Source organism: Theobroma cacao, chromosome 9 (assembly GCF_053813885.1).
Source record: "Theobroma cacao isolate CCN51 chromosome 9, ASM5381388v1, whole genome shotgun sequence".
NCBI classification, from domain to species: Eukaryota; Viridiplantae; Streptophyta; class Magnoliopsida; order Malvales; family Malvaceae; genus Theobroma; species Theobroma cacao.
In genome coordinates this window covers 50,261,598-50,283,293 of record NC_142647.1, presented here as the reverse complement: position 1 = coordinate 50,283,293, position 21,696 = coordinate 50,261,598, and the positions used below count along the sequence as shown (strand labels likewise).

The window sequence follows — 21,696 nt, the reverse complement described above, 5'->3', positions numbered from 1 at the left end:
CATGATTATTAGTATTTGTAAGCAGCACCCCCTCAAAATCAACTTTGAAACTTTAATTTTTCATGCATGATTAATCATGAAAATCACCACCCATCAGTCGTTAACCCTAGTGTTTTAGAATCAGACTTTTTCTGAGCAAGAGAACTTTCGGTATCTTTTGTTAGTATGTTTTTCTTAAAAAGAAGCCTGTCCTCGCTGCTGCTGCAACCATTGTTTCCCACCCGATCGACGCTCCCCCACTGCCGGAATATGGGTAGATTTTGGGTCAAATTGTATGAATCGTGCAGCTGTAGGTGTGCTTATATATATCTACATATGTACGTATGATGTGCACTTACTGTTCCCTCTTTCTTGGCCTTTATTCATTTCAAGACAGTAATGATCAGATTCATTTCATCTGCCCTTTTCTGCATGTTTCCTGACTTTATCACACGCAACTCAAACCAACAGTCACACATACCATAGGGATCAGATAGACTTGTCTGATGAATAGTTAAACAATTCTAATAAAAGGGTACGTAAAAAAACGTGACACTTAAATAGCTCAGCTCGTGGACTTTCTGTCCGCAGGAATATATAGTAGCATATGTCTTCTTCTCTCTCTTCTCCTTCATTTAATTGTTTAATTTTCCAGCACCATGTAACCTTTGTTAATTGTATATCATTGTCGATTTTTTTATTATTAAAGGTTGTAGGTAAGGAGTACAGAATGCATATGACTTTACAGTGATCCTGTCTCTTGACTTTTCTTTTCTTTTTTATTCCCACATTTTCTTGATGATTTTACTTTGATTATTTACCAAAAGCAAGCCTGCGTGGGCTGTCTTATCTTGGAATTGGAACAATAGATTGGTTGAACTCTCCCAAGAAAGAAAAAGCTACCTACCCAACTCACATTAACATGCTTTTTTTACCAGACTTGGCAAGCCTAGCTAGGAAAGTCTTGTATTTCAAAGGACAAAAGAGTATTTGGCAATCCTACTGCTACTAATAATTATACTAACAATGACTAGTACCAGAGAGAGAGAGAGAGAGAGAGGATAAGAATGAATAAACAAAGTGGAGGAAGAGGGATTTGTGAAAACGAGAGGCCATGGAATATGTCAAGCCACCTTCTGACACGCCGCACAATCTCATTGGCTCTTGCTCTTTCTTCTTTCTTTGTCTTGTCAAATTCAGGTGGGCCGGGGCCGGGCGGCTCTCCTCTTCTTCTCCCCCATGTTTTCTTCCTACACAATTTAATCATACTTTTATGACTCCTAAACTATACTACCAATTTGTCAGACTATAGAAACATGGACTTTGTGTACGCCCTAGTGGATAAGTTTTAGAACTATTATCACAAAGTCAAAGCTCTCAGAAATACTAGTATTTTATGATAATGATTCACTCTTACTCTGGCATGCATTCTCCTCATCTTTTTACCCTTTCTTTGGTGTGCGTGCATGTTGATTACCTAATAGGATTTGGAAAGGCCTTTCCGAAACAAAAAGTATCTGATGTATCAGTAGGCTTCCTGAATTGAGTTGAAGCATGCACCAAGACCAAAGGCATGTATCACCATTTACTTACTACTAGATGATCTAATAAGTAGTCATCAAATGATACGGTCAAGATTGAGGTACTGGTAATTAAATTGGAGATGGAATTGGAGTTGGAATTGGAATCTTCTTCCTCTCAATCCAAAAATGTAAACGTCATTTGATGCCATCCTGGATTTTGGATGTCTGCCATTCCCCTTTGGAGGACCCACCTCTTATAAAACATACACACACACACACACAATAATTCATTGTTGCGTCTACTTCTCTTCCCCTAGATACACATTTTCCATTCCCAATTAGTTTCCTCTCCCAACTTCTTCTTCATCAGGGTGTCAATATTGATTGATCATTTCTCCCTGGTTTTGATTTGCTTCTTAAAGTTTGAGTCGCCTTATCAGAATACTAGTCATCCTTCTTTTCGTGCTTCTCTCTCATCATCCACAAATGCTAGTAACAAAGTGTAGCCACAGATTCTTTAAGTTCCGGACCCCATCGGTATTGCTGATCAGTCTCTTTCTCTCAAGTCTTTGAATGCCAAAACTATCCTTGTTCACCAACAAATATTCCTTCCCGATCTCACTAGAATTCTTGGGGAAATCCCATTTTTCCAAGAAAACTAGTGCTATAGTCGAAGGTGTGCCAACATATTTACTTTCTTGGTTAATTCCCGTGTCAAATGTTAGCTTACAAGAAGTACGACTTCTCACGTGCGGTGGTGGAGATGGCATGGATCATGCTAAGGATTGACTACTCCAGGCTCTCTTGGCTCCTCTTTGGTGTCTTCTCCTACGAAAATCATGAAGGAAAGCCCCGGATTTAGATGCTCTTTTATCTCCGTCGACCCACCAATTACCCTTTTTATATTTATGTTGACTTGATAATTTGTTTTCAATTTTCAATTAATTTCAAAAAAAAAAATAATTTGTTTTCAATTATCACGTTTATTCTTCCAAGTTTTTTCAAGATTTTCCGGGCTGCCACCTAAGTTTTGTGGATAGCTCAAACATGTATCGAAAACAGTTCGATGAAGCCAAGCTGCAGGAGAACGGATACGTTGAAACCGATCCCTCTGGTCGATACGGTCGAGTAAGTTCAAAGTTAAATCTTTCTTAGTCTTTTTCTCTATCTCCATATCCAGGTATATATGTACCTGCATGCAAAAGCTTTCTACATCTTGCTCTTCTTAGAAACATTTTCCGTTTGGAAAGTAGCTTAAAATTATTGCTAAAATCAATAGGCAATTAAGTAAACATAAAGATTTCCCGAAAGGGTCTTTACGACAGTTTATATTACATATAAATTTTCAACTTGAAAATTTTTGTGATTTTAGTACAGTGTGGTGGATGTTTATTTTCTGCCCACTACCATAATCAGATTGGTTTTGGTTTGCTTAAGCTAGTCTCTGGGGTCGGTGGGTCACTAGTCGAACAATGGTAGCAAGGAAAAGTTCAAACATTTTCATGTCATAACTCTTCGAGCAAGTTGATGGCCTGTGGGCGGATTAAAATATATATATATATGGTTGTCAGAGAAACAATATTAATTTAAGGCTTTTACTTTAAAATAAGCAAATCAATGTTTTTCAATCTCACCTCACCTTATTGAGTTCTTGAAGGTCATTACAAATCAAAACAGTGAATACTAGCAATATCTGGGGTTCGAGCTGCTTCTGGTTCTAGCTAGCTCTTGGACAGTACGATGAAGTCATTTTACTTTTGATATCTGAATTCCTTAAAGTATTGTGTTATTGTTCTGCAAGTCTAAATTGTGATTGGTTAAGGGTAGGAGAAAATTGGGGAATAAAACAAAAGAGATCAAATCATGTCTTGTTGACACTAAATCGACAATCATGCTTAACCAAGTGGCATTAATTAATTCAGAAGAAAAACCACCAACCTTTTTCTTTAACAGCAATGGTGGAAGTTTTACTGTTAACAAATTGTTATCTTTCTGACAAATTGTTGCAAGCACCAGCAACCAATGCCCAAGCTGAGCATTTGCATACCTGTAAGAAATTACAATGAAGGGAATCTCATGTATGTCTTTGCAGGATCTTGAATTTCCATTAACATCCATTCAAGGCATGCAAAAAGCATTAAAAAGTGGAAGCCACAGAAAAACATCAATGGATGAAACGTAACAATCGTGATACTAACATAAAAAATTGTCACAGAACATCAAATGATGAGCAGAAATTTTCTTTTTAAGTTCTGATGAATCTGACAATGAAATCCATTGCTTCCTTGTTACTCATAGACTGTTGGGTTATATGGATGGTAGAATTACCTGATTACTGTAGACATTTAGAGATTCATTGATTAATTATTGAGGGACAAGAAAATTATGGTTTGTTTCCAACAGTTTGAAGAAATTCTCGGAAAAGGTGCAATGAAAACGGTGTACAAAGCAATTGATGAGGTCCTTGGAATGGAGGTGGCCTGGAACCAGGTAAAACTCAACGAGGTGCTCCGGTCGCCAGAGGATTTGCAGAGGCTGTACTCTGAAGTTCACCTCCTTAGCACCCTCAATCATGACTCTATCATAAGATTCTACACCTCCTGGATCGACGTTGACCGGAAGACCTTCAATTTCATCACTGAAATGTTTACTTCAGGATCTCTCAGAGAGTAATTCTCTTTCTTACTCTAATTTTGCCAACTCTTCTATTCCATTTCACTATTGACAAAACAAGTAACACTTCCGAGACCAGTCCTCATTCGATTCAATATTAAAGCGATGATGAAATTGCTAGCAAGTAACAACTGTGTATAAATGTGCAGATACAGGAAGAAATATAAACGAGTGGACATCCGAGCCATTAAGAATTGGGCTCGCCAAATATTGCAGGGTCTTGTATATTTGCATGGTCATGACCCTCCGGTTATTCACAGAGACCTTAAGTGTGACAACATCTTTGTTAATGGCCATCTTGGACAAGTCAAGATTGGTGATTTGGGGCTTGCAGCGATTCTCCGAGGATCCAAATCAGCCCACAGTGTCATAGGTACCTTTTCCTTTATCATTAACTGGTAAATGTTAGTGCATAAACTCTACAGTGCCAATTAGTCATGTTTCGAAGTTTTTGGACTCCAATGTTGATAGGCACCCCCGAGTTCATGGCACCAGAATTATATGAAGAGGATTACAATGAACTTGTTGATGTCTACTCCTTCGGCATGTGTGTTCTAGAGATGCTTACATCTGAATATCCATATAGTGAATGTTCCAATCCAGCTCAAATTTACAAGAAAGTGACTTCGGTATGACCCGGTTTTAATGTCAGTATTAATAGTATCACTTAATTGGAGTATGACATGCATGTCACTTCCTTTATTCAGGGGAAGCTACCAGGGGCATTCTACCAGATTCAAGACTTGGATGCGCAGAGATTTATTGGAAAATGTCTAGTAAATGCTTCTAAGAGATTATCAGCAGAAGAACTGTTGCTTGACCCATTTCTCGCTACTGATGAAGCTAAATTGTCTCCCACGACCAGGCTTGGGAGTCCAAAGCCCTTTCTGAACGAAAGGGAAATGGAGAAATTGCATCTGAATGATGATCCGCCAAGAACAGACATGACGATCACAGGGAAGCTTAATCCTGAAGATGATACCATCTTTCTTAAAGTACAAATTGCAGATACAGAGGGTACGATTCCTTTCTTTATTGCAATGTTCTGATGTAACTGTCTCGGAAAATTATTTGTTTTCACACACTTTTGGCCACAATTTTTGAGTCAGTAAAGCAGTATATTGATTTTCTATCTCTGCGTGATGAATTATGAGGAGAATTCCTTTTTCGGCATCTTGGCCATATCATCCTCAAACTATTGTAATTTTTGCATGTGATTTAGAGGTTAAATTATGATTTAGGCAGCAAATAGAAATGAAGGATATCCAAAACTTGGCTTGAAGTTTTAGTCCGTTGGCAGGCAATGTAAATCCTGCTGTTATCAATTGTTTTAGGTGGTGTATCATTTCCATAAGGTCTTTTCTTGCAGGTTCTGCTAGGAACATATATTTTCCCTTTGATATTGTAAATGATACACCATCGGATGTGGCATTGGAAATGGTGAAGGAGCTAGAGATAACCGATTGGGAGCCATATGAAATTGCAGAAATGATTGATGGTGAGATTTCTGCTCTAGTACCACTATGGAAAAAATCGGACTTTCCTAGGAATGAAGCCTACAGTACATTTAACTTCCAAGAAGACGATGATGGGTCTCATCATCCATTTTACTCTTTCTCCTCCTGTTCTTCATCCCAAGTGTCACTGTCTGGCTTGATGACACGTGGCGGCGATTGGCTCCAAGGTATGGCTCTGCACAAATTCTTTGTACTACATGGTACTCCATTACATAAGCTTGATTGCCAATCATACACCAGCTGTTCTGGTGTGGTAGATATGCTGCACCCACATAGTACTGGTTAAATTGGCTTATCTAAGTTGTGAAATTCCTTTGCCCAAGTCTCAACACCTGCCTGTTGAGAGGTACCTTATAAAAACTATTAATTATGTCTTGTTATCTTCTAGATAACTCATTAAATTAGTGTGTTTAGGAGCTGATATTCAATGTTAGTCCATGTTCATTGTCAATCTATGTTTGTTATGGTGTTTAGGCTTCCTAGATTGAGTAATTAAGTTATTATGTTCACATATACCCAAGAAATAGGTAAATCAATGCCAATTTTTCTTTATATTCTTTGCTAAGTAATCCTTCTCCTTTTGATATCCACATAATTATTACTTCATCAAATTGGTCTGCCTCGCCCTAGGTTAACATAAAACTTTCAATGTCAACGGGAAACATTGCTATTGCAGATGATTTGCCTGATGAAACCAGTTCTCAGAGCTCTTCACACTCAGGAACATATAATAACATGAGTTACTTCGCTGGAGATGACCACAAGCCTGATACGAGCCTTACAACAAAGAGCAAACATCTCAGCCCAAGAATTCACAACTCAACTAGATTTTGCAATGAGGAAAGTTCAAGAAGCGGACAGTCAATAGCTAGGAATTGCTATAACCAATACAAGGCTTTGGAATCACATGCATCTAGTCCTAAACATAGGGGAGTGATGGACCACCGAAAATTAACAAGGAATCGGTCGCTAGTAGATATTAGGAGCCAACTGCTACACCGATCATTAGTGGAAGAGGTGAGTAAGAGACGGCTGTTTAAGACAGTTGGAGCTGTGGAGGATATTGGGTTTCAGGCACCTTGTGAGGTTCCCACAAAAAGGACGCAGAGGACTTCAGGGAAGAAACATGTAAAATTCTAGCTCTCACAAATTTTGCAGGTCGAATGAAAGGAGTGATCAACAGAAAAAGCTTGACTCACTGGCTGGATTGACCTCTTAATTATGTGGTAAGGGAGATTCTGAAGTTTACATTGAGGGTAACTGTCTGTATGATGGCTAGCGCAATTCAGTGTAAATATTATATATCCTTGATTATGGAGTACTTTGTGTTAAAATAGAGCCTGTTTCAGAATAAGATTTATGAACAATGATGATAGCATTCTCTTTCACTGCCAGCGCCTAGGGTGATGGAAATGCAAATTGTTCTTCAAAAATAAACAGAGACAGAGACACACAGAAATAATGTGCAAATCCATTTGTTAAACAAACGATACTAGCAATTTTGTATAGGCTAATGGTGGATGATGCTTGCAAATTCAACTATTGTAATTATATTCTAAGATAGTTTTATGACTTCTGAAATCCTTCTGCTCAGAATTGCTTGAATGAGAAATAAGCCATGGTGGTTTAGCAAATGATATCAACCATGACCAGTCCGAATGCATGAGGGTGATGGCAACGTTATATGAGGGTGGAAAGTTAGGATGTTCAATCCTTATTCAGCTTGCTCCTAAAACAGGTCAAATAAAATTTTTAGCAATTTAAAAAGATATCATGATATGCAGGCGTGAATTCCAAAAGTGAAATCCTTCATATTACTGTGAAAGCAACAAATAAGATTTTCAAATTAAGATTCAAAGCGCTTGAAATCTGCAAAATTGACAGGCCTTAAGAATATACGATTTGGTTTGTTCTACATGTGTCTGGCCACAATCCCTGGCACTGATGTTTGTCATTATATCAGAACCAAGTGGGAAGGCTGGAAGCAAAAAACGCTGAAACCAAATAATGCAATGCAGCATGCTTAAGTAGTTAGATGTATATCATACTCACTAATTAGTAAACTACAGAGATTTTTGTACCAGCTTCATGTCTTCCAAAAGGTATTCTCTGGGTGCTCCTTGCATAATTGTGCTCTCCACCTTTTTCTCCGAAAGGTAGCTTTTCTTTTTTACTTTGTATAAGCATATGATGGTTAACTCTCGTGCAAGTTGCGGTGACAGCAAATGCTTTCTTTATTGTTTTAGACTTTAATCCCACAGCAGGACAAAGAGATATGGGATAGAGAGGCTGGGGCATTTTCTAGATTTCTGAAAGTAAAAAATCCTGAGAGGTTTTGCAGCCAGAAAGGAGACTCATCAAGGACACAATCATGGGTAATGTTCTGAAAGAGTTTACTAGCTAGGTTTTAACTTCTTCTTTTTTTTTTCTGGGAATGCAAGGTTAATGGCCGGTTGGCTATTCCCAATCCTCATGTGGTCATTGATTAAGTTCAATGGCATTGTATTTGATGCCCTGGTGGTCCTTATGCTTGAGCTATTTCGATTTCAAATTTCTTTCCATGTGATGTTTGTCCCTTTATAGAGGTTCAATATCCATTCCATGTCTGATGTCTCTAGCCATTGGAAACTCCCTCTCAGGCCTCCCTCGAGCCTATTGGGTTGAATGGGGGAAATATATTTGCTCATAATGCTCTTTGGAAGTGTAAATTCACTCTAGGACCTGTTTTCATATTCTGTTTAATTTGTTTTATTCTTGTTATATTTTATAGCTTTATTGCATACCATCATACATCCAAATTAGCTTTTCTGGATTCTCTGCCTCTAGCAGAAGCGATTCCCCCAGTCTTTCCAAAATCACTCACAAATTATTACCATATCATTGCTGTACGATTGGCAAGGTAGGTTACGATCGACTACTTTCTAGCCCGAAGAAAAATTGCTAGACTGTTAATGCTAGAGCTATGTTTTGTCCCTTTTCCAAGCAAATTACAAACCTTTTCATTCTACAATCATGAAAAAAACCTTGAAACCTACTGCAGCACATTTCTGAATTCAGGGTGGAGAGCGTACCACTAAAACTCAGATTCACAGTAACAGACAACCTGTATTATTCACTGCTGTTGAAAGAAACGACACAGAAAAGCATCTCTCTCGATTTGCTAGTGTCTTTTCTTCTAAATAAATAACTTTCCTGATTGAAACCCTAGGGGGTAGTTTTGCTCCTTAAGAGTCCTGTCTACAACGTAGGGGATCAGCATAGGATGGGACATTGTGAATCCACTATTCTAAGTGGCAAGTTCAACCGGTGACTGAACTGGGAGCTTCCAATGTATGCTAAACAATTACAAGAGAATTGTGGTCCTCTAGAGCCAAAAGTTGGGAGAGCCACCTATCTTTGCGAAAGAGTCCTAATTATTATCATATTAGCTGGACTGTCGGTGGTCCTGCTTTGTGTTGTGTAGCAGGCCGCAAAGCAGCTCACAATTCACTACTAGGAGTTATTATGATTCCCAATCTTAGATTAAGCCCTGGTATTCATGTTAGTTCGTCTTCAACATGGAAGGCGATGAAGACTGTGTTAGAAGCGATATTGTCTAATGGTTGAACCTTTTTTTTTCTTTTTTATCATCTTAACCTTTGCAGACAGGGTAAGTCCTACCATTACCAGACTGGTCGCTTGCATATGCTAAAGCCTAAAAGTGTCTCGCATATCCCTTGGTGTCTAAACTTCCTTCAGCTTTTAATAACAGCAATGAACTTCAGAGAAGATTGGAGGTCTAAAAAATGCCTCTTTACTCTAAGCTTTTGGTATAATCAATTTCTTTTTGCAACTTGACAGCATGATTTGTGGACCTATGATTCTCTTTTCAGGAAGAGCCGTCAATCCCATTGATTTGAGCTGGGTTGGTTTTACACGAGATCTTACACTATGGATTATGTCTTAAACTCAACTGATCAGTACTTTGACTACCTGTTCATCATGTTCTGCAATTGTATAGAAGTTAATGCACGGGTGCTGAAAATTTTTTGAGAATAGTATGAAACAATACCCCTGGCAATGGTGGGCTAAGAATCTGAACAATCAGTTTGGTTTACTTTGAAATCGATTTTTTAGTGCAGGGTAGAGATAAATTTGAATAGGGGAACAACTACTTACAAGTAGCCAAGCAAATTGTGGAGTTATATTCCTGATTAAATATGGACTTAGTCTCATTCAACCAACATTCACCGACCATAATTCCAGCAATTATGATGGATATTTACAAATTTCCCAGTCTGCATTTATTTCAACTGTATCTAATAATAGTCACACGTTCATACTTGTGCAACAAAGCAATTATGACAGTATTCAGGCTTACTTGATGATATATCATTGAGTATTCTTTTTGCTTTTTTGGGAACAAAGAAGCTTGGAGCTTGTTTTGGTTCATTCACAATTCCACTTGTTAAGTTGCTGCTAGGATTTGGTGCCCTAAATCTCATAGATCTCTCTTGTTACAATTGGCAGCTTGACAGCTTCTACCAAAATATCTGACCCAATTGCCAAAGACAAGATTCACTCTTTTATCATCGTTTCAGAAAGACCTGGAAAATTTTGTCATATATGTTCAGATAGGAAGTCCTTATCAGTAACCACAGCTGTTTCAAATTTTGCTCCAAATTGACAAGGGATAGAGTTAATACTGTGCAACAGCTAAGTTCGAAGAGCTAAACCGAGGCCCCAAAAATCAAACAGGAAAGTGCCTAAACTCTTCGGGAACTTCCTAACTCAAGTTTTATTGGACAGAATACCACTAGAGGAAGACATCTTCGACAAGTTGCTTGGTACTATTAACACTTTTCTCATGCTTAATAATCATGGATTTCTTTTTACATAATTATGAGTTTTTTTTCATTATTATTCAAGAAGTGGCAGCTTCTGTTATGATTATGCTTTGCGAGTAAACTATCACAGCATGCATTGAGCATTCATTGACTCCTTAACAGAAGGCTCTATGCAAATCCTGCCAACACATGGTAAAACAGTGTCAAGTCCTGTCAACAGATTTACTTGAATTATGTGAAGGTGATGTAAACAGAGAAGGTGAAAGCAATATAAAGCTAACTCATAACCACTTTTAATAATCCTGCTTAATCAGAATACTGGAATTACAGAGAAGAAGTCAGAATATAACATTTATTTATGTGCATTTAATGATCTAGGAATTTTACAAGCGTAGGTTAGTCATATCAAGCCAGATTTGCTCAAACGCCTCAATGATAAGATCGTGGTATTGATTAGAATTGAGTGAAAGATAACAAGCAAGAAGATCTTCCAAATCTTTTGATGCCCGAATGTTATTCTCCACAATCATCTCAACCATGGAATCCCTGAAGTCTCTTTGTGGATCAAGCGAGGACTTGACGACTGCTAAACTTCCTGCAATGCTTCTATTCCTAGACTTTAGGTACGTACTGGATGATACGCTCTTTCGTGCATAAGCTTGAATCTTCTTGCTTGCAATTCTTGGAGAATTTGCCCGAAGCCTTATTCCGGGTGAATTAGCAAATGACTTTCTCACAAGAGGACTACCCCTTGGTTCTTTTTGAGTCCGAATGCTCTCTTCTTTAACAATTTTGACAGAAACAGGCCGGCGTGCTTTAGTCTCCTCTAATCTAGTTGAACTTGTCGTCAACTTGGTGACTTCATCTGCCTTTTGATTGCACTTTGCTGGCTTTGTCAATATTGGAGGAAGCTCGAGTTCAGAGATTGCGTCAAATCCATCCACCATGTCAAATTTCGTTGCATGAGACTCGTTATTCATGTCGATGATGATATCAGTGGTTGAAGAACTGAGTTTACAGTTGTAAGATTTCGAGTATGAGACTGGTAGATCATATGACTCAGCAGGAGCGAAAAAGTCATCATCCTCTGATTCTGATAGAAGAGACTCGGGTTCAGGGGAACTTTCGAATGGAGAAAGAGAATAGTCAGGAGACTGAGTTAGACTAGAGTTGGTCGGGACTGAGTTAAGTACGGCATGACAGCTAAAACCCGCAGAGACAGAGGAGACAACTCTGGGAGAAGGCTTGTAAACGGTTCTTCTTCTGCCTCTTCTCTTCAATGATTTTCTTGGTGGATCAGGAAAACGAGTGCCCGAGGCTTCAAGATGCACAGGTGAATTGTAGAATCTGCCAGCTTTGATAGGTTCGGTGGTGAAGTAATAGGATCTTGGCTTCGAATCGTGGGGTTTTTGTGATGATGAAGATGATGGGGGAGGTTTTTTCTTCAGTGGGTGAGACCGGTATTGCTTTCGGGTTTTGCTCATGTCTTTGAGCTTGTAAAACCAGGCATTTGGCATCATATCTGAGAACCTGAACCTGTAATTACCCATCTTAGATAGACCTCTTTCTCTGTCACTTCACTTGGAAACCCTCCTCATTCTCCGCTTCTCTCAGACTTGGTTTGTGTTTGCCATCCCCTCTATTTAATGCATGAGAATAGAAGATTTTACAGATGGAAACTGAATAGATAGCAGGTATGGAAGCACAAACTCTAACTTTAGGCAAGGCAACAACAAAAGATGGGCCCCCCCCACGCCCCCCAACTTGAAAAGTCAAGCATGAAAGCTAATATCGAGAATTATGCAAAAAAAAAATGGCCTTCTTTTTATTAAATCATCAGAAAATCCAACACAATGACAATAGCCGAAGACACGGTTTTCCGCTCTACAGTCTTCCCTTCCTTGACATCATCTATGCATGGTAAGTTCCTTTGGTGACTGCAAGGCTCTGGTCAGTAAGCTAGTCTTGTATGTAATGTTTTTTAAGGCATTCTACTTGCTCAAGCTGACCAATTTTCTTTTGCTGGTCTTTTAAGAATTGTCAACACCTCAGATGGGTCCTCCTCCTTTTATTTATCCAAAGTGGTTTTCAGTGTAATAATGGTTTTGGTAATATTGAAGACCCCTTTGTCGACCCAGTGTTGTTTTTCTCCATAATTCCCTCCTCCACAAATGATGCAATTTCCTTCCATGCCTTTTCAATCTCTTAATTTCCAGCTGCCCCACTTGCCTGGTGCTGGACGTCCACTTACCTGTCCCCTCCAGACTCTTGCTGAAGGGCGGAGCTTGAGATGCCAATCATGGCACACATTGTCATTCCTTTTCAGCCAGCTGCCCATAAATTGAATGCTGAATTCAAGGTAGTTAAAATTGTTTTCCTCTTTTTTGAGGTGGCTTGAGCAACTGAACCGCAGACACAGAGTGGTGAATTGGTTGTATTGTAAAGCTATGAAAATCTAGAATTGAGCATGTTTCTCCTATAGGGTCTGCTTAGGCCACTTCCAGCCTCCTACGCCAGCCCAATACCTAATGCTGATAGCTGGTAGAGCCGTAGAGGCGACAGTAAGCCGCCTCCCCAAAGTTTAGAGGACAAGAGCCTCCGGGAAGAGCTGAAGGGGCAGTTCATCCTCATTCATCGTAAAGTCATAGTCATATGCTTGGAACTCAAAATCAAATATTGATTGGATAGACACCTTGTGTTACAAAACTCCTTCATCTTGCTTACAATCAAATTTCTTGATTTGATAAAAAGCGTTTGTTAAATTTCTGAGGTAATGTTACGTTTACAAGAAAAGTGCATAACAGGTCAAACAAAGTAGAAAGGAATGCATGCTTTAGAGAGGAATTGAAGGAAGATCAGGAGTAATAATGTTACCCTCGTTAGCAAAGACAGAAGCTGACGATTCAATCGAGAATGTCATGCCCTATTTCTTCTGTTAGGTAGACAAGTAGACTCGGAACTAACCGATCTAGATGTCCCCTTGAGGTAGCAAAATACATACCAAGGTTGCTGTCGGGCCAAAATAGGGAGAAAAAGAGAAGCAGACAATTAATCTAATGTTTCACATATCATAAACAAGCACCGAAGATTTTGGTACTAGCACTTCAGCTTTGAAAGTTTAAAGCCAGTGGTATACCCTATCCCATCACAATCTTTCCCTTCTTTTCAATTTCCTTCCCTGTTACTGTGCAAATAAATCAAAACCTGTTGGGATTCTAAATCCCAAATTTCTCCATTATTTAATAAACACAACTAAGAATGATGGCGAGAGAATTGTAAAGTTCCCCCCTTTTTCTTTCAATAAGTAGTACAATCATGGATATTCATTTAATGCCACTTAATTTTTCAATGTTTTCTTAACAATGATCTTTGTCCTGAAATAAAGAATCCAATCTCTACCCTCGTGAGGAAGGCGAGGATGGCAGAATTACAACCTAGCAACCTAACAAATTCTAACTTTCTAAGCTACAATCAAAAAAAGAATATATATATATATATAGGATAGGATCCATGGATTGTTTCTACTATTATTGTCTAAAGAGTACCAACTACCTTTTGTTTTGCTGAGCTAAACAAAAAAATAAAAAAAAGTGTACCAAGTACCCAACTAAATAATTGTAAGGCTCCTTGAAACCTACAAAAGGAGGCCAGCAACATAGCATGGGTAGAACAGAACCAAGCTGACACAAATTTGTCAGTAACAGTGGCCTCATCGGCTTCATGACCTCATCTTACCAAGGCCCGCTGGATTCCTGGAATGCTATGAGTCTACTGACACTGTTCCACTTTTCTCCCCAAAATCCAGTTTGGGTTTCGTACGGGGAAAGTTGCCCAAGCCCATGAATCTGACTCCTCCAATAAAAATTATGCTAGTACTATAATAGGCAATGCCATAGGCCCATAAACTAAAGCCATCAGCATGGCCTTATCCTGCTCGTGCCCATTCATATGGCCTGGTGGATTTGCTATGAATGTTTCTTCCCCAAAGGCCAAATTCCACATCAAAGATAGTGGAGAGCCTGATCACCAACCGAGACCTTTTCTGAATAGACGGCAAAATAGTTGATGGAGTTCCACTTTGATTACAACAACCGCAAGAGCAAGACGTGAACCCCACTGCGACCCACCACAACCATACAAAAGAGAGGTACAAGCAGCCTAACAAACAACGTCCCAAGTCCAACAGCGCCTATCTTTCTCTCCTGACTCCTCAATAACTAACATCCTTTCTCAACAATCTGTGTCTCCACTCTCGTGTGTGTTATACCAAACTAATTTTATCCCAATTGATGAAGTTGCTATCACCAGCTTTACTGCAAAAGAAATCATAAGCAACCAAAGCTACCATCCATCCCACTGCATTCCTTCAAAAGCACTCTGCTATATACCAATCATTATAGACGAAAATGAAAGCATTTGTTGCCTTCAAATCCAAGCTTTTCAACCCATGCAGAAAACTTGTCCGAAACTTCAGGTTCAAGCTCAAGAGGCCAGTATTTCTAAGAGCTCTTAGAACCCATCCTCAGCATGCCAAAGTCAGAAAAGCTCCTAAAAGAAGTCCTACTTCTGCATTACTATCTGTTTTTCGCTCTCTAAGACAGTCCAGGAGGATGGATAAACTTGCAGAGCTTCAAAGCTTTTCCGAGGCAGCGCGCGATAGGCTGCTCTTCCCCTCACCCCTCACACCAGCTTATGTGAAGGTTGGAGGTTCCAGTAAAATGGGATCCTCCGGTTTTGATGATGTGGAAGATGCATGCAGGAGTTTTGAGAATTATTTAGTTGAGATGATTGTTGAAGAAGGGAAAGTGAGCGATTTGATGGATGTGGAAGAGCTCCTATATTGTTGGAAGAACTTGACATGCCCTGTCTTTATTGATTTGGTTTCTCGATTCTATGGCGAGCTATGCGCAGACTTATTTTCCGCTGATGATGACAATGTTGATAGTCCCTAGTAACTGTTCAGTCGCACCTGTACTTCTCTTTTGTTTCATAGCTGATCCTCCCTCTCTCCCTCTTTTCTCTCAATCAATTGCTCACAGTTGTAACACGAGTACATAAACAGAGAATAATATTAAAAGCACATTTGTCTTTCTTGAGCTAAGCCGATTGTCTTTTTTTTTTCCCCCCTTTTTTGATAAACAGCCAAGCCTAGATTTGATCATATCAGCAAACAAACACAAGGTGAGCTACAACATCAGAAATAAGAACAAAAGTTACCATACCATTGTGCTTCGAAGATATTATATCAGGAGCAACCATATAGTCATGGCAATGTTATTTTACAACAGATCAAACCTGAGCCCCTCACCTGCAGGCAGCCAGGAAGCAAATATAATCTAGGATATCAATATTTTTAGTCATTGTTCAAACTTCTAACCTGATTTTTGCAAGGGGCTCGAATAACGTAGTTATCTTGCAATTAAGCACAGAATTCCTGAATGCTAAGTTACATCAATGGCATCATCATAAACAATGATTGGACAAATAATATCAGAGTATCATCCAGCAGACAATAATAGAATGGTAACCAAAGTATGATGGCATCATTGGAGGCGATATCTATTTACAGTTCAGGGGGCAAAAAACAGGCTTTTTTGCAACTAGAGGGTGACGTAAAGAGTATGAGCTCCTGAGTTGAATCCCACCCTATCCTACGATTCAAAAACTACAAAAGTTCTCAACTACCTCCCACTAAGTATTAACATACTCAAAACTAAAGGTGATTAGCATCTATGGATTGGCTAATTTGTCTTCGAAAGATAAACTCGAGATCTCACCACTGTGTCTCCAATTCTAAACCCAGGCAAGACCATTAACTCAACCTTTTGAGTAGCCTGTCCCTCATCAGAACCCACCAGACCTTCTCTGTCTTGCTCGATAGATTCCATGTAAACATCTGAGAATTGGCTTCCCCTCTTGACAACAAATATTTTTGCTTCAGGATCAATTGAGCAAGCTATCCCATGTAGAATCCATATCCACTTTGCCATTTTCACAAAGATCTGGTAGAATGGTGTCCGGGGATGTTTGCCACTCGATATAAAATTCCTCTGATCCAAATTCCCAAAGAATGACATTTCCATCATAGGATGAACAACCAAAAGATACTTCTTTCTGCAAAATTTTGCAAAGCCTGAATCTGGATTTTCTATCAGAGCATCAATTGGATCATCAAACTTCATTATATCATTGACATTATAGGACTCAAGCAACATTCCATGAAACATTCTCCATGCAATGTAGGCTTCAAACGCATACTTCTTGTGGGGCCTCCTGGAGTATGCAACTCCATCATCAATTGATTTTACTGCTAGGTCTAAATCCCACCCTGAAGCCATCATCAAACTAATCAATGGCTTTGCAAAACCATGAATGGACTTTGATGCAGCTTTGAAGCTGTTCTGAAACATAGTAACATCCAGAACCGTTGTCTTCTTTCTCTCCACTCTTTCCCTTCTGATTATCTCAATCAGCTTTGCATTCCCGAAAGCCAAATCCTGGAGTTCTTGCTTCAGGCGGACAATCTCAGAGTCCTTGGTTTTATTTTCAGACTTCAATTTCTCTAACAGCCTCTCATTAACTTTAACTTCTGATGGAAGAAGTTCCAAGCAAGACGAATCAAGCTTTGATTTTGTGAACTGCTTCTCCTTGTATGCACGCTTAATCTTGCAAAGTGTATCAAGCTTAGACAGAACAAGTTCATCGGCAGCTATAATCTTGTCCGGGTCATACGGAATATGAGCTTTCTGAAGTTGGACATAAGCTGATTTTAGTGCAGAAACAGTGTCAAATAACTTCAAGACCTCTGCGTCACAGCATATATTCCTTTCGCAGGAAACATCAGCTGGCCGGGGATGTATTTTATCGCTATCACATTCAGTTTCTTCAGTATTATCACTGCTATCCTCGCCAAGTGGGGCATTAATGTTGCTTGTGTTCAACATATTTTCAGCAGAAAAAACACCCGTGGATCTCAGCTTGCAAACTCTGGCAAATTTTGAAACCAACTCGGATATGTTTGAAGAGGGCTTAGAGGGTTTAGTGGTGGTATATTCCATTCCTTTAAGAGATCAGAAAATCTAACAGTAATGAACTTGTTTGGACTGGACAACAGCTAGTAAATTTCAAACTATAGACACCACTGGAATTTAATATAAAAATTCATGAAAACAAGTATACAGTGAACATAGCAGGCCCTAGAAGAATCGAGATTCCCGGGAAAATGCCCCTTAAAACCCTCGTAGTGGCAAGAAACACCCGGATTAAAGAAATGAAGTAGGGTTTTAGATTAGCACTGATTAATTAATGAGTAAAGGTTTGATTGAAAGCAATACTATTATGTATGTATAGACACATACTAAGATTTATCAGCAGAACCATTCAAACTGATTACAGCGCTAAAATCCTAGTGAGAAAGGAAAAGAACAAATTAAGTTTTTTAGCAGAAATTCTTCTAAGATTGATTGATAATGATACTAAAAGCAACCAAAAAAAAAAAACAGTTTAGCATCAAGGTCCAAATTCCAAACAAAAACAAGGAGGAGGACTTGTTTACTAGGAAACAGCAGGCAAAACAAAATCTTTGTCACATCCAGAACCAGAACATAGTAAAGAAAAAAAAAAAGAATGCAGAGTTTAAAAGTAGGACAGACAAGTTTTGCAAACCTCAAGCGAGTTTGTTTTTTCTCTGTTTCTCAGTCTGTGAAACATAAACAGGGAAACAACGACGTTTGGATTAGCAAAAGGAAAACACCCCCACAGCCCCACTAAGCTTCTCGGAGTTGCAGCGCAAAGAAGTCGTTTTGGGCATCTCCGATCTGTGCAGACAGATAGAACTATTATTACTATTAAAAGTTTTGAATTTGATGAACAATATATACTACTACAAGCAAAAAACAGTCATCAAAGTCTTGTTATCGGTGCTGAATTATTAATACTACTACTGAGATGGTACTGGGCAGATTGGAGTTTAGCGAGGTTTTGTTTTCTTTTTCAACAAGAAAATAGAAATATAAAAAAGTACTAGTAGTATGTCAAAATGTGAGGCTGAAGATTATTTAGTGATTATTTATGGGGAAATGGAACCAACACGGGAATCTGTGGGTTGCAGAAAGCTCTGCTGCAGAGGGGAAGAGACAGAGTATGTGTTTTATTTATTTTAGTGTCGATAAAAGTGACAAAAGCGCGGGCAAACACGAAGAGGCCCAAGGGGCAGCAAGGCTGAACAAACGAGTACTGTAAATGTAAATGTAATAACCGCACGCACGCGGCTTTCTTTCTTCTCTTCTCTTCTGTGACAGTGACACAAACAACTGAGAGCTGAGTGAGAAACCCTTCACGGTTCTCGAAAAACTTTGATCTGATCCAGTTTCAGCCCTTGCATCTTTCTTTTCTTTTCTTTTCTTTTCTTGTTGGGCTGGCAGTCTCCACCCCATCATTCAACCTAACTTGTTGGGCCTAGATGCACTTCTGAAAGGGAATGAATCCATGAGTAACAAGTTTAAATACCTTTGTAGTGATGCTGTTTCATGTCTGATATCTTTAGCAATGGACCACTCTTGCTGTTGTATACATTTGCGGTGCTAAAAAAGAAAGACTTGTGCTACTAGTACTACCGTGTAACACTACGAGTGCGACACATGTCTCGCTGAGGAGAAACCAAAGCTCGGGTGCTTGGCGTCTTATGGCTTTAGCTTTGATTTTGAATCAGATGGAAGACGTTTTTGGTTGCATCCTTTTGTCGCAGTTCGCATGCACGTGAACCTGCTTCTGGATTCTCTTCCACGATGGATGTCGATGAGCCGACGATCTTGAAAGTTAAAACCCTGGATAGATTATTATTAATTACTTAATTAATTTAGAAACACAAACTTCCAGGAGGAGAAGAACAGAAACAGTTTTATTATTGCTTGGTATATGAAAACATGCATGTGCCCCTGCAAGCAATAGAAGGTTGGGATGCAAATTTTTGCTTGTAGATTTACATGCCTGTGGTTTTGGTAAAAGATAGACGTAATGCAAAACGACTGCTATAGGTAATCATATTTTTTCATATAGAAATACAAATAATCCATGCCAATGATGACAGGAAAATGAGATTTCGTTGCTCAGGTTATAAAACAAACTAAATAGAAAGCCACTCGCAATCCTGCTTCCGAACCCGTCTGCGGAAAAGGAATACTAATGAAGTAATAATTGGATGCACAATGTCAGGCCCGTGGAAACACCTTGAGCACGTGAAAAGTTTCAGCTCCTACATGCCAAGGAAAATGTATGCTTGACCCCTGACAGGGACAGAACTCGAATACGACTACAATTGAGGATTGAGAGAGAGATGAAGCTATGGGCTGGGCCCTGACCATTAACCTTTAGGCTCTCGGCCTCTTGAATCGATCCATCCGAAAGAATTTTCAAACCCCATACAAACCCTGTAGTAGATCAAATTACAGCCAATTCATGCCCCATCTGTCGCAATCACAAAATGGGCTGTCAGCTTTATTCAAGTTAAATAATTGAGAAGAAGTCTGTCAGGGTGGATGGCTGCCTGCACATGTCACCTTCACATTTCCCCCATCACTGTCAAACCATAAGCTTTGGTGGGGTAACGGTCAATTTTGAGTTTGAATCATTAATGGTGAGGACTGAGGAAGAAGAAGAATGAAGGGAAACCATGGGAGACAGGCCTCTTGTTAGCTACGAAGAGAGGGTAAGTGCATTCGAATTAGAAAAAAGCCCTTTAGATGAGAACAAAAGCTTAATAACAAGCCAGCTAGCATATTGGAGAGACTTTTCCTTTTCTCCATATCCATCTCGATATCTAGACTAGATTTCTTCATCCCCACGCTTACAATAACTTCTTCGATACTATGGACACTCTCTGGGCAAGAGAATAAAACATGGACCGCTCGTGATATTTCACGCAAGGTTTCCCAATTTCCCCAACCCCACTCAAATAATATGCACTACTAACTATTATGCTTTCTCTTGACAAATTTGCCATCATATGTTCTTCAAACTTGTAACAGTAAGGGATTGTTTAAACTGTAAGACTCTGCATTTGCAGAGGCTATTTCAGTCCAGGAAACTCCTGTGCTGGGAAACGAGAATGGCTGGTTCTGGCCCTTGACCCTTGCATCCGCTTGTTAGCAAAGGAGAAACATATAGGACCCCCATGTCCATTTTTAACCCGCAACATAGAAATTCCACGAGAGATAGTAAGGGTGTAACTTTTTTTTCCCATTATGCAAATCAGTCATCTTTATTGCTTTCTTTAAATGGGAAAGTTCAGCACATGTAACTTTTAATGTAATAGGCACCTTTAACTTGAATAACAGGATACACAGTTTTCTTCTTTTTTAAAAGAACGCAACACATTACACATTGATAGATCAGTTTACTATAATAAAGGTTATGTTATGACTTCTAAACTGATTAAATAGCCAAAGATCAGAATTCATTATTATGAATCTGGTTGGTTGCTTTCATGATAATTTTTCCCGAGGCCCAAGTAACATCTTGATTACAAGAACTTAACATGGCAAAACATTCACCTGTAAAATCGCCCTACCCCACAGGGGAGGACATAGCCAACTGGGATAGAGCCCGTTGGTTCGAAACGTGACTGAATTAGTGATAATCACGTATGTATATACAGCTCATGACATTGCAGTTGCAGGAGTACCTGCCACTTCCCATATGAGACTTGAGAGTAATGCTAGTAATTACCATGTGTCCTTACAAGGTAAGGCAACGTGAAACCTGTGATTATGCAATTGGCAGTGAGATCATGGGTCATGACTCAATGACAATGCTCAGAGGAAAATATCAACTAGAAATAAGAGTTGCTAGCTAAGAAATGGTAGCAGACAGAAAAACACACTGAAAGTGTCATTTGAAGTTTGAAATTCTGGTCTGTGAAGTTAAGAATATTCTAAAGTTCACCTGGGTAAATTAAATGTTCACCCTCTGTGAAATTACTAAAAGCCTTCCTGGAAGGAATTTGAAGAATGAAGAGCGAGTGACTGGAGAGCATGTGAAGCGCATTCCTTGGAACTGAGTCTGTCTTGGGTATGGTACAGCGCAAACCTGTTGCCAAACGTTTTCCATTTTCTTACATATATTGTTTGAATTCTTTGTCCATACTTGCTTGCCTTTGGAATCTAGGAATTCATTGATAAA

The 21,696-nt window shown here is 39.1% G+C and overlaps 4 protein-coding genes across 4 annotated transcripts; 2 read left to right on the top strand and 2 right to left on the bottom strand.

Moving 5' to 3' along the window:
• The first annotated feature begins 1,786 nt into the window (after nt 1–1,786).
• On the top strand, nt 1,787–7,273 carry WNK4 (WNK family serine/threonine-protein kinase 4). The gene is made up of 7 exons (XM_018127274.2): nt 1,787–2,630; nt 3,906–4,171; nt 4,325–4,548; nt 4,647–4,804; nt 4,883–5,192; nt 5,545–5,859; nt 6,369–7,273. The coding sequence occupies exons 1-7, from the start codon at nt 2,550–2,552 to the stop codon at nt 6,830–6,832; spliced, it is 1,818 nt and encodes a 605-aa protein (XP_017982763.2). The 5' UTR covers nt 1,787–2,549; the 3' UTR covers nt 6,833–7,273.
• Nucleotides 7,274–10,842: 3,569 nt separating this feature from the next.
• LOC18591079 (transcription repressor OFP4) lies at nt 10,843–12,289 on the bottom strand. The gene has a single exon (XM_018127276.2). It carries the CDS (start codon nt 12,066–12,068, stop codon nt 10,902–10,904), a length of 1,167 nt encoding a protein of 388 aa, XP_017982765.2. The 5' UTR covers nt 12,069–12,289; the 3' UTR covers nt 10,843–10,901.
• A 2,526-nt stretch (nt 12,290–14,815) lies between these two features.
• Nucleotides 14,816–15,619, top strand: OFP17 (ovate family protein 17). The gene has a single exon (XM_007017001.3). It carries the CDS (start codon nt 14,925–14,927, stop codon nt 15,468–15,470), a length of 546 nt encoding a protein of 181 aa, XP_007017063.3. The 5' UTR covers nt 14,816–14,924; the 3' UTR covers nt 15,471–15,619.
• A 345-nt stretch (nt 15,620–15,964) lies between these two features.
• Nucleotides 15,965–18,622, bottom strand: LOC18591077 (MYB family transcription factor). Its single transcript, XM_088810071.1, has one exon. The coding sequence runs from the start codon at nt 17,574–17,576 to the stop codon at nt 16,260–16,262; it is 1,317 nt and encodes a 438-aa protein (XP_088666197.1). The 5' UTR covers nt 17,577–18,622; the 3' UTR covers nt 15,965–16,259.
• Between the last annotated feature and the right edge of the window lie 3,074 nt (nt 18,623–21,696).

Bases quoted from the DNA above. Each gene is read 5' to 3' on its own strand.
- WNK4 (XM_018127274.2), top strand. From the start codon at position 2,550: ATGTATCGAAAACAGTTCGATGAAGCCAAGCTGCAGGAGAACGGATAC. The intron at 4,172-4,324 runs GTAATTCTCTTT...ATAAATGTGCAG, and splicing joins ACTTCAGGATCTCTCAGAGA to ATACAGGAAGAAATATAAAC. The intron at 5,860-6,368 runs GTATGGCTCTGC...TTGCTATTGCAG, and splicing joins TGGCGGCGATTGGCTCCAAG to ATGATTTGCCTGATGAAACC.
- LOC18591079 (XM_018127276.2), bottom strand. From the start codon at position 12,068: ATGGGTAATTACAGGTTCAGGTTCTCAGATATGATGCCAAATGCCTGG.
- OFP17 (XM_007017001.3), top strand. From the start codon at position 14,925: ATGAAAGCATTTGTTGCCTTCAAATCCAAGCTTTTCAACCCATGCAGA.
- LOC18591077 (XM_088810071.1), bottom strand. From the start codon at position 17,576: ATGGAATATACCACCACTAAACCCTCTAAGCCCTCTTCAAACATATCC.